This window comes from Artibeus jamaicensis, unplaced genomic scaffold (genome assembly GCF_021234435.1).
Source record: "Artibeus jamaicensis isolate MK-2021 breed Jamaican fruit bat unplaced genomic scaffold, CSHL_Jam_final contig_519, whole genome shotgun sequence".
Lineage (NCBI taxonomy): Eukaryota > Metazoa > Chordata > Mammalia > Chiroptera > Phyllostomidae > Artibeus > Artibeus jamaicensis.
In genome coordinates this window covers 3,629,429-3,642,342 of record NW_026521871.1, presented here as the reverse complement: position 1 = coordinate 3,642,342, position 12,914 = coordinate 3,629,429, and the positions used below count along the sequence as shown (strand labels likewise).

The 12,914-nt window shown below is 41.0% G+C and overlaps 1 protein-coding gene across 2 annotated transcripts in view; it reads right to left on the bottom strand.

Annotated features, from left to right (window-relative positions):
- CADPS (calcium dependent secretion activator) overlaps positions 1-12,914 on the bottom strand; it is a 452,323-nt gene that overhangs the window by 249,337 nt on the left and 190,072 nt on the right. For both annotated transcript variants that reach the window (XM_053668933.1, XM_053668932.1), the window contains exon 4: positions 1,210-1,290. In XM_053668933.1, coding sequence (XP_053524908.1) covers positions 1,210-1,290 — 81 coding nt within the window. The remainder of the gene's footprint in view (positions 1-1,209; positions 1,291-12,914) is intronic.

The following is a 12,914-nucleotide window of genomic DNA, read 5'->3' as shown; positions in this document are numbered from 1 at the left end:
AACTGAAAAGCTCTTATAGGGTAGTTTTGAGATAATACATGTAAGGCATTTAGTATGCTTGACACAGAGTTGGCAATCAGTATACACTGCTAGAATTACTACCATTAATGATAACACAAATGGTAGGGATAGAAATCCAATCTACTGGGAGACTCAGACACATAAATGAATCATCACCATTCAATGAACTGTTATAATAAAGGTTCATATGTGGCATAGAAAAAGCACAAAAGTGGGGAGGGCTAACTGCTAAGCTCATAGAGAAGGGGTTTTAAGTTGAAAGCTGAGCTGGAGGAGAAAAGAAAGGTCATTGCAGGTTAAAACACCAGTGGGTGCAAAGGCAGTCAGGCTGGAAAGGGCCTGGATTATTCAGACAGAGACATTTTCTCTAGCTAAAATGGGGAGTTCTAGTGGGAAAGTTGTGGGAGTGATGTCAATGAGAAAAGACGTGGTCTGTGGATTAAGAGACTTGGACAGCACCTAAGGAAGTTAGATTTTGTTTTGAGGACAATTGGGGATTCTACTGAATATCTTGAGGTTCTGTTTTGAGATGTTCGTATATAAATTTTGGAATGACAACTACATACATAATGCAGGACAGGAGAGAGAGAGGGATTGGATCCAAGGATACCTGTTAGGGGGATATTTTAAGATTTAGTAGTAGAGGATGAGGGTATGAATGAAAGTACTAGCAGTGGTGCTAGAAAGCTGTAAAGGACCTGACCCACACATTTAGAGGTGGGACAAATGGACGTGGTGGTTGGTTGGGTGTGAAATGTGAGGAGGAAGGAAAAGTTAATGATTAGGAGGTTTCCTCTGTAGTAACTAGATACAGAATAAGGAGGAGTAAATGTAGGGATATGTATGTGGTGAGAGGGAGAAGATAAGGAGTCAGATTTTCAACATATTCCACTTGAAATGCCAAGGGACTGTTTTCATTGAAATGCTCAGTAGACAGTTGGAAATATCAGTCTGGGACACAGGAGAAAGATGAGACTGGAGTCTGGGTAATGACTGGAGTATGGTAAACACATGTGATATCTCTGGGAGAGTTACCCTGAAAAAGGAGGGTGGAGGTCCTATCAGAGTGATTGTCCTCATCATTTCCCCTCTCTGCTTCTGTTTTATTTTTTGATAGCCCTTGATAATCTGTGTCTTTGTGTGTGGGATGTTGGCTGGTCTCTTAGCAAATGTCTCCAGTGTCCTTACCCTGGCTATTTGGTCTGCCATTTGGAGTCGTCCGTCCAGCTCCCGTCGGATCTGTGCTGCTTGCTCATCCGGATTGTCCAGCTGCATGGAAGCACAAACACAGAGACTTTTAGCCTAAGCCACAAAAGCCAGGAAACTCACAACTTTCCAGTTTAAACCCCTGGTCTGGCACCCATAGGCACATTTCAGTGTAAGTAAAGATTGTTGTAACAGACCTAGTTTGAATGAAATCCAGGTTAAATTCTTTTAGGCAGAGTGTGAACTGGCTGGCAGTTGCTAAGAAAGACGTTGGATGAGCCATATAGGAATCACTCCTGAATTGCCAGGTAGCACTGTTTCTAATGGGGCCCCATGCAGCACCCCGTTTTGGTCCAAAGAAGAAAGTGCTTACATGACAGACATACAAGGAAGGACATGGTAATGCAACTATTAATAATGTATGTAAGTCGAGGTAAAGATGGTGACGGAGTAGGACGGAGCAGATTCTACTTCCACCTACACATGGGAGAAAAACCTGGCTGATGTATGGAGGAACAGAGCAAACAGCCAACAGTACCCCAGCATACATGAAAATAAGAGACCAGAAATTGTAGCAGACACTGAAAAACCAGATGGTAAGGAGACGGCTGCAGGACAGTAGGGTCCCAGGGACCAGCATGGAGACAGAGGCGGCAGCAGCCTTGGCCGGCACTGGCTCCCTGTGCTGGGTCTACCATGGACTCTTTGGAAGCCGTGGGCCTGCTGCAGGGTCCTTGGGAGAAAGCCAGGTCATCAGCTCCCTCCCTCCCCAGCTAAGCAGGGTTTGGGCAACATGGGGAGAGACCTGGTTGCTTGAGGATATGGAGTGGGGATAAGAAGGCATGACCCACACATATGCTGCCTACAAGAGACCCACCTCAGGACAAAAGACCATCACAGACTAAAAGTGAAGGGCTGGAAACAAATTTTCCAAGCAAACAGACAGGGAAAAAAAGCCAGAGTAGTAATACTCATGTCAGACAAAATAGACTTCAAAAAAAGGGCCATAAAGAGAGACCCAGAAAGTCATTACATAATACTCAAGGGAAGAGTCCATCAAGAAGATATAAACATTGTAAATATATATGCACCCAACATAGGAGGACCCCAATATATAAAGAAAATCTTAGAGAACTTCAGGGAAGATATTGACAGGAACACAATTACAGTAGGGGATTTTAACACCCAACTCTCAAAAATAGATCTTCCAAACAAAATATCAACAAGATATTGTGGCATTGAACAATGCCCTAGATGAAATGGACTTAACTGATATATATAGAGCCCTTAATCCCAAAGAAACTAAATACACATTCTTTTCAAATGCACATGGAACATTTTCAAAGATAGACCACATGATAGGACACAAAACGAGCCTCATCAAATTCAACATAATTGAAATTATACCAAGCATTTTTTCTGACCACAAGGGACTGAAACTGGAAACCAATTCCAAAGGAAAAAATTCAAAACATTCAAAATCATGGAGATTGAATAGCATGCTATCATGCAATGAATGGGTCAAGAATGAAATTAAGGAAGAAACAAAAAAGTTTTTGGCAACATATGAAAATGAACTCATGACAACCCAAAACTTATGGGACACAGAGAAGGCAGTCCTGAGAGGGAAGTTCATAGCAATACAAGCCTACCTAAAAAAGATAGAAATATTTCAAACAAACAACCTAACCCTACACCTACAAGAACTCAAGAAACAACAACAAAGACAGTACAGAACAAGTAGGAGGAAGGAAATAACCAAGATCACAGCAGAACTAAATGACATACAGACTAAAAGCAAAATTCTAAGGATCAATGAATCCAGGAGTTGGTTCTTTGAGAAGATAAACAAAAATCAATACGCCTTTGAGCAGGCTCATCAAGAAAAAAAGAGAGAGGACCCAAATAAACATAATCAGAAATGAAAGAGGAGAGATTACAACTGATACCATAGAAATAGAAGGGATTGTAAGAAATTACTATGAAGAACTGTATGCCAAGAAATTTGAAAACCTAGGTGAAATGAACAAATTTCTAGAAAAATATAATCTTCCAAAACTGAAATGAAGAAGAGGCAGAAAGCCTGAACAGACCAACGACAGCTGATAAAATTAAAGCAGTAATAAAAAAAACTGCCAACAAACAAAGACCCCGGATCCAATGGTTTCACAGAATAATTTTACAAAGCATTTAAGGAAGAGCTAACCCCTATTCTTCACAGACTATTTCAAAAAACCCAAAATGATGGAAAACTCCCAAACTCTTTTTATGAAGCCAGCATCATCCTAATCTCAAAACCAGATAAAGACACAACAAAGAAAGAAAACTTCAGGCCAATATTTCTGATGAACACAGATGCTAAAATCCTCAACAAAATATTGGCAAAGAGCATTCAACAATACATTAAAAAGATCATACACCATGACCAAGTGGGATTCATCCCAGGGATGCAAGGATGATTCAATATTCACAAATCAGTAAATGTAATACATCACATAAACAAAAGCAAAGACAAAAATCACATGATTATATCAATAGATGGGGAAAAATGTTTGATAAGGTACAACACCCATTAATGATAAAAACACTCAGCAAAGTGGGAATAGAGGGAGCATTCTTCAATATAATGAAGGCCATATATGAGAGACCTGCAGCCAACATCATACTCAATGGGCAAAAACTAAAATCTTTTCCTCTAAGATCAGGAACAAGACAAGGTTGTCCACTTTCACCACTTCTTTTCAATATAGTATTGGAAGTTTTAGCCACAGCAATCAGACAACAAAGGGAAATAAAGGCATCCAAATGGGAAAGGAGAAAACAAAACTGTCACTGTTTGCAGATGACATCATAGTGTACATAGAAAATCCTATAGACTCTACCCAAAAACTGCTCAACCTAATAAATAAATTTGGCAAAACAGCAGAATACAAAGTCAATATCCAAAAATCAAAGGCATTTTTGTATACCAACAATGAAACAGCAGAAGCAGAGAAACATCCCATTCAATATAGCAAAAAGAAGAATAAAATACCAAGGAATAAACCTAACCAAGGAGGTAAAAGACCTGTATGCAGAAAACTACACAACACTGAAGAAAGAAATCAAGGAACACAAACAAATGGAAACAAATACCATGTTCATAGATTGGAAGAATTATCATCAAAATGTCCATACTACCCAAAGCAATTTACAGATTCAAGACAATACCTATTAAAGTACCTATGACATATTTCACAGACATAGAACAAACACTTCAGAAATTTATATGGAACCATGAAGGACCCCGAATACCAGCTGCAATTTTGAGAAAGAAGAACAAAGTAGGAGGAATCACAATACCCGATACCAAACTGTGTTACAAGGCCACTGTAATCAAAACAGCCTGGTACTGGCATAAAAACAGGCACATAGACCAACAGAACAGAACGGTGAGCCCAGAAATGAACCCAAGTCTTTACAGGCAACTAATGTTCGACAAAAGGGGCAGCAACATAAAATGGAGTAAAAATAGCCTCTTCAACAAATGGTTGAAGCCTCCCAACAAATGGGAGAACTGGACAGCTACGTGCAAAAAAATGAAACTCAAGCACCAATTTACACCATATACCAAAAGAAATTCAAGGTGGATAAAAGACTAAAATATAAGTTGTGACATCATTAAAGTCCTAGAGGAGAACATTGGCAGGAAAAATCTCAGATATTTCATGCAGCAACATTTTTACTGATATGTTCCCTAGAGCAAGGGACATAAAGGAAAAAATAAACAAATGGTATCTCATCAAAATTAAAAGCTTCTGCAGGGCTAAAGAGAACAGTATTAAAATAAAAAGAAAACCAACTTTATGGGAAAACATATTTGCCAATGATACCTCAGAAAAGAGTTTCATCTCCAAAATATACAAAGAACTTACATGACTCCACTCTAAGAACACAAGCAACCCAACTAAAAAGTGGGTGAAGGACTTGAACAGACATTTCTCCAAGGAGGACATACGGAGGATCCAGAAACACATGAAAAGATGCTCCATATCACTAGCTATCACAGAGATGCAAATTAAAACCACAATGAGATACCACTTTACACTGGTCAGAATGGTCCTCATAAACAAAGCAACAAACAAGTGTTGGAGAGGTTGTGGGGAAAAGGGGACCCTAATCTATTGTTGGTGGGATTGCAGACTGGTACAAGCACTATGGAAAACAGCATGGAATTTTCTAAGAAAACTAAAAATGAATCTGCCTTTTGACCCAGCAATTCCACTGCTAGGATTATATCCTAAGAACCCTGAAACACCAATCCAAAAGAACCTATGCACCCCAATGTTCATAGCAGCACCATGTACAATAGCCAAGAGTTGGAAGCAACCTAGGTGCCCTTCAGTCAATGAATGGATCCAAAAGCTATGGTACTTTTACAGAATGAAATTCTATGCAGCAGAAAGAAAGAAGGAGCTCCTACCATTTGCAACAGCATGGATGGAACTGAAAAGCATTATGCTGAGTGAAATAAGCCAGACGGTGAAAGACAAATACCATATGATCTCACCTTTAACAGGAAGCTAAACAACAAAACAAACAAGCAAGCAGAAAAAAAAACAACCAAACACACTGAAATAGAGAACAAGGGGACAGTGACCAGAGGGGAGAGGGAAGGGAAGTTAAGGGGAAAAAGGGGGAGGGATTTGGAGGAACAAATAGGAAGGACACAGGGACAAGAACTAAGGGGGGTGGAAATGGGAGGGAGGTGGGGAGCACTGGGGGTGTGAGCTGGGATGGGAGTAAAAGATAGAAAACTGTACTTGAACAACAATTAAATAAATCACTTTAAAAAATAATAATGTATGAAGCATGCCCTGGCTGTTATGGCTCAATGGATTGAGCACTGGCCTGCAAACCAAACAATTGTTGGTTTGATTCCCAGTCATGGCACATGCCTGGGCTGTGGCCACGTCCCCAGTAGGGGTATGTGAGAGGCAACTACACACTGATGTTTCTCTCCCTCTCTCTCTCCCTCCCTCCCTTCCCCTCTCTCTAAAAATAAATAAATAAAATCTTTAAAAAATAATGTATGGAGCGGAGTGTGTATTAATAGTGCCTACATGGCACATACTCTGCTACTCTCCCACCGTTGGACCATGGAATGTTAATCAGTCATTGCTTTCCTTATCACTGAGCTGTCTCAAGCAGCACCCCAGAAGGCCATTACCTCTCAGCTGTCTTCCATTATTGTTAGAGCTATTAGGATACCGGAATCAGAGTATCCCAGCATGAATAAATCTGGATAATTCCCTAACAGCTCTGGTTTCAGTTTTCCCATCAATAGAATGAAGGAAGGGGGTGGGTTATGTAATCTCCATCTTCCTATGAGTCTATGAAAGAGATTGACAACCATGTAATTAATATTGTAGGCTTTCAGGGCCATAAGAGATATCTCTGTTTCAATAACTTAACTCTCCTAATGAAGTTACAAAAACAGCCATAAACAATATATAAATAAATGAGCACTGCTCTGTTCCAACAACGTTTTATGTACAACAGGTGGTGGGCTATAGTTGCTGATTCCTGCCCTATAAATGAACATCATGTCTTTATTTCCAAGCAAGCCTAGTTTTATCCTTCAAACTGTAGTTGAGTCTGCTGTGTTCAGTAATTTATGATTAATTTTAATCACAGTACAGGTTAATAAGTATAGAAGAATAACATTCAAACAGGGGGCTTTATTCCTATTTTTAGTATATAGCAAATCACAGCAAAAGGTAGTGTGAGAAGTCTGTGAGTTTTCTAAATCCCTTTCGTTTAAAAGCCACTTTTATTCATAAATTTGAAAATGATGAAATGTTATTCAGAAATTTAAAAATGAGAACTCTGCTATTTATAGCAGAGATGAATAAAAAAATTCATCTCTGCTATAAAATCATATAAAAAAGGAGTCATTTGCACTAAAAGGTAAATAAGGAGACTAGAAAATGTATGGTCATACTTTTGAAGCACCAGGACTAGTAATTTTGTTTTATTTTACAAAATGCATAGAAATTTGAGTGGCTTTATGCTGTATTTTTATCATCCTATTCAATTATGAGTTGCCTTATCTTCTCCCTACCACAGTTTTAAGGAGCAGGACTGTTTCCTAGACTATAAGAACTGCAAATTTTGGCCATATATTCTATTGTAGCATTTTCCAAAGGGTGTTCTGCTGAACATCAATCTTACCAGATATTCCAGAAGAAAGGTTTCCAGGAATCCAGAGAAATGGTCAAATATGTTTGGGAAAATTCTGTGTTGAAATGCATGAAGTCCCTGAGAAGTTCTGCAATAAGGATATCTGTCAGACTTTGACCAACTCAACTATTTTTTAACTTAAATATAAATCTATTTTTTGCATAATGTCCAGAGAACAGGAGTTGGAAATTCTGTTCTAAAGAAAGAGAACCACCTGAAAAGTCACATTTGCTGATGTGGTCGGTTGATCACTGCTTGCCATTGGGTGCATGTGGGAAACATGATATCCCCAATGTTGTTTTTAAGCTCTAATGAGCTGCTTTTATTTGATTCCTTTGGAAGCCCAACTTCTTCAGATCAGGCACAAACCCACTGAGTATACTCGGAAATGCCTTGTTCAAAATATGTATGCAAAGCAATTTGGTTAGGGGCTAAAGCTGGGAATTCTGTCAGAAGATATGGTGCTCCCAGAGGTTAAAACTGAAAAGGGAAAACAGTGCGATAGAACCATCCCTGTTACTAAGTTTTGCAGAGGCATCTGACATCTCCCACTGGCCCTGTCAAATGCAACTAGAAAGAGCAAAGAATGATGGTAATGAAAACAAGCATGCTAGGACTACATTCAACTTCATTCATTAATTTATTGGTTTACTCATTTACTCATTCATTCATCAGATTTCTATGGAATGTCTTTATATGCCAAGACACTGGAATACAGAAAAGAACAAGGCAGACCCAGATCCTGCCTCCATGAAGCTTAAATCTAGCAAGAATAAGCATGGTAGTTGAACAATTGGGCACAAAAGAGAGGAGTTGATATTTACTGATGCCTATATCAAGCTCAGATACCCTAAGACCTATATTTCAGTCTTTTATAAAGGTTTCTAAGGGATAGATGTTCATGTTCATTCTTTCAAGAAGAGGACTCTGGGGTCAGAAAATGTTGCTCCCTGTTGAAAATTTATAATATTTGTCAGCATAATAAAGTCTGAGAAATTCTAGAGTAAATAAGACTATTTAACTGCATTTAGCTTTGTCTTTTACATACTTATATCACTGAAAGCAAATATTCCACAGAGCATTGTGGGAAATTCCACAGACTTTATGAGGTAGATATCATTATTACCTCATTTTACAGAGGAAGAACCTGCATCTCAGTCAGGTTTGGGATCCTGCCCAAGGTCCCACAGCTGGGAAAGTGGTACAAGCCATTTGAAATGGGCTCTGCCTTCCTCAAACTGTAACTCTTTTGCTCTGTGCTATGTTGGCTTCCTTTTTAAATGTCTTGTTCGGTTTTCCAATTGGTCCTGAATTTAACCAAGTACCTTCACTTTGGTCCTTGTACACATGGGTTTATTTCACACACAGAGCCTCCAAACTGCGGGGGGAGGGCACAGCAGAGAAATTATCTACCCTTAGTCATCTGTGATGACTGGCTGACTTCTACTGGTTTCTAGGAGGCTGTAAAAGAGTGTCCCTACCCTCAAGAAATGGTAGCAATTGGGGTGCCCTTATCCTGGCTCTCCCACTTCTTACCTGTGTGACCTTGGACAGATACTTAACCTTTCTGTGCTTCATCTGAATGATCACAATAATAACTCTACCTAAGGGTGTCATGAGAATTCACTGAGACAACGGATATAAAGTGCTCAGCCCAGTGCTTGGCAAGCAGCAAACCCTCAGGAAATGGCAGCTGTCCTTGGTGTTATTAGGGCAGCCTGTGCTGGCTGTATTTCTGATATGGGCCACAATGGGGCATCAAAGATTCAGAGGAGAATGTGCCAGATGGGACAGTTTTTCTTCCTGATGTGGATGTGTGGTCTTGGTTGGATAGTCCGCACAGGAAAGGAGGGTGATCCAGCGCTCCCATTTCTCAACAAATTTCCCTGGCTTTTTGGTGTCTTTCACTTTCTCTAGGGTCAAGCCCCTTTGCTCCATCAGACTTTAATTAGCAGGAATATTGGAAGGTGGATGCTGCTGCCTGATAGCTAATGACCTGAAGGGAAGATGAAAACGGAAATGCAACCGAAGTTCCTTAAAATAGCCCGGCATGATAGAGGACATCCTCAGTCGAGGAGCTTGACAGCCCCACTGCATGAAATCCAAAAATATAAAGAGAAATCAAGTAATTACCTTTTCAAGTGCTGGAGAGAAAAAGCCAGAGAATGAGCTTCCATGGAAACGAGATTGTGTTTACTGCACTGGTCTTTTCCACTGAGGCAAGGAAAGATCAGCTGGTGAACCAGGCCAAGGGCAAACTTTCCCATTGATAGCTCATTAGGGTTAAAATATGGACATGTGCATTAAGACTCTTTACCTAATTAGACAAATAATCTTCCTATTAGCAGAGGTCAAGCAGAATCAGTGTGGTTGTTTTGATTTGCCAGCCAAATAGTGGGAACACTTTCCCTGGGCTTTTCTTTCAAAGTCAAGGGGAACTGAATTCAGTGATGCCTAAGTTCAGACAGGTATCATCTAAGGCTTTCTAAACCATCAGTTCAAACCCATCCTGAGGCTTGGGAATCTCTCCAGCTCATGGCTATGCCCCTTCGGTCTATGTAAAACACTCAGACCAGTGGGGCTGTCGGCCTAATTTGCACCTTCGGGGACACTGTGTGGTGAAGGACACGTGCCTGGGAATCCAGTAGAGGGGAGCTTGTGCCCAGCTACTTCACTCCCTCATTGCATGACCCTCATCAAGTCTCTTAATCTCTCTGAGCCTCACTTTCTTCACTTGCAAAGTAGGGATCATTTTTATCTTGCATGGCTATTGAGGAGATTGAATGAGACATTGTCTGGCATGCTTTGAGGAAAATCAAGCAGACTTAGATCTAATTTTGGCTTTGCAATTTCCTTACTTAAAGGAATCCAACAAGTTGCTGACTCTGCTTAAGCCTCAGTTTCCTCATCTGTAAAACTGGGATGACACTTACCTCACCATGTTATTAGGATAATTAAGTGAGATGATAAGTGAGTGAAGCACCTAGCATGGTGCTGGAACATAGGTCCTATAAGCTTAGCAAATAGTTTATAGAATTATCTCTGGTTTAGGGTGGGCATTCATCAGATGTTAATTTCCCTCCCTGCCCTTTGTGATTCATGAAAGAAACCAGACACAAAAACTGGAAAGCCCTGGAGTGGAAATGAGATGCCTGTGCCTTAGCTGGAGGATCTTGGGCCAAAGTCAGGACCTCTCTATTACAATTCCTTCATCTGAGAAAGGAAAAACCCTAAGCTACTATGTTCCAAAAGTCTCTGAAAAGCCTAGATGAGCATTTCTGTTATATTCTGGGGACATTAGTCCTGCAGCTGCTCAATGAGAAAGCGTTCTGTGGCTAGAAAAAAAGTCTGCTCGCTCTCTCTTCTTTCTGGAGAGCCACAGACACATTAGTGTGAACACCAAAACCAAAGCAGCCTCGTGTGGCCCTGCATTTCCCAAACTTTTCTGCCCAAGTGTGCAATACATTTAAGCACCCCAACAACGCATTTGGGGATATGCTGATCTATGCAATTCTCTTGTGTACTTCACTTTTCTTGTGTCTGTGGACAGAAATTTGGTGTCTAACATATGGTTAGACACCATATGTCTAACCTCTAGGGTGATGAAGAAGTCATCATAGAGCCCAGGCTTAGAGCCTCCTCATTAACCTCAATCCCCTGAGGACTGAATTTGACAGTGTGGCAGGGGATGTCCTTGAGTACTATTTTTCCCTAGGAATGCATGAATTCTCTGGTGCTCACAAGTTACGATGATATGGAGGCAAGGCCAGTGCTGGACTCTTCCAAAGTCATCATTTTACAGCTGCAAGGCAGCCTTCGGTTAAGAGGAGGTATAATTAAAATATGTAGACAATTTAAATACAAATAAGCAGATCATGCACTATTTGAATGATTTTTCTGGTTTCTGGAAAAAATCTATGATACACACAGTCTCAGAGCAAACAGACTCACTTCAGCATAAGGACTAAAATGAACATGATTCAGACTTGTATCTGGAAGGAGCTTCAGAGATGATGTAGCGACCTCAGGCTGTGGAGCACACCATGCTGAGCTCGTTAGCCTATCCCCTTGGGCATCCTGTCCCCTTTCAGGGTGCTTCACTGGGTCTCTCACTGAGGCTTTGGAGGGGGACTGCCTTGCTGCCAGGTCTTTGCACATGCTGCTCCTTACCCCAGGTGCGCTTTCTCTTAGTGTCCCCCATGACTGGTAATTGCCTCTTGTCCTTCATCCCTCACCTTTGCAGCACACTCCTCTTTGACTCCCACAAATGTGGTGAGTTTCTCCTGTCACATGCTCTCCAGGCACTATGTACCTCTCCTTTATTTAGCATTTGTCACAATTGTAATTTTACATGTATTCCTGTGATTATTGACATTTACCTACCAGCTGTCAGCTCTGCGGGGGCAGTGATGGGTATGACTTTGCTCACATCTGCAACCCTAGAACCTAGCCCGGTGCCACACACACACCAGGTTCTGATGACTGACTGACTAAAGCACTGATTTAATTAACTGTGACATAAAGAGAGAAAGTGACATGCCCGCAGTCATACGATCATCAGTCAGAGACCTAGGACCAAATTCCCAACCTGCTAACTTCTAGCTGTCTTGTAACTTAGTGGCTGTGTCGTTGGAAGTGCCATTCTCTGCAGAAATTGGGAGTAAAAATAAACTTTGCAGGCCTATAAACAGTCTCAATCATGATAAAACAGCCTTAATTCTGGGCTTTGGGGACTGAGGCAGGTGTGCTATAAGCAGCTGCAATGCAAACCACCTGCTGACCTGGATTTAGCTCAATCTGTTCTCCTGTTTCCTTTCCATTCTCAGCCTGGCCCCTCAGTTCCCATGAATCAGTAGTGTCTGAGAAGGAGGCTGCCCAGAGCTACTGCCGAGTGGGGCTGAGGCACCTCCCTGTAAAGCACTCCTATCATCTGGTATGGCCCACCTTTTCTCCACAGCCCCACATTTTTTATCCTCTTTCAGAGACAAATTGCTCAGGGAATGCTGCCCTCCTGGTGTGCTAAAGTCTGGAAGGTTACAGCTGGGACAGTGTCAGGCTCCATCCTGATGATGTGGCTGCCCAAACTTCTGTTTTGTGGACGTTACATTATTACATTCAGTGCATGGCTGCCACCTCCAAATCTCTTGTTTTTCCTCTCTTATTGCCTGTCTCCCCTATGTCCATCTCTAATGTTGAGGTTGTAGAAGTGGTTGGCAGGTGCCCCCTCTCTACTGTACAGGTTCAAATCCTTGCCTTTCCACTTGAAAGCTGAGGGATGCTGAGGAAGTTATCAGATCTTTCTGAGTCTCAGCTTTTTACCTTTTTTCAACTCCCTTAATTCTAAAATAAGAATGATAATGGTGATAGCTACCTTGTAGGATTGATAACAGGTTAAATGAGATGGTGTGTGTATGATGATTAACAGGGGGCAGTCACTTTCAATAAATCTTAGCAGTCTTTAGCAC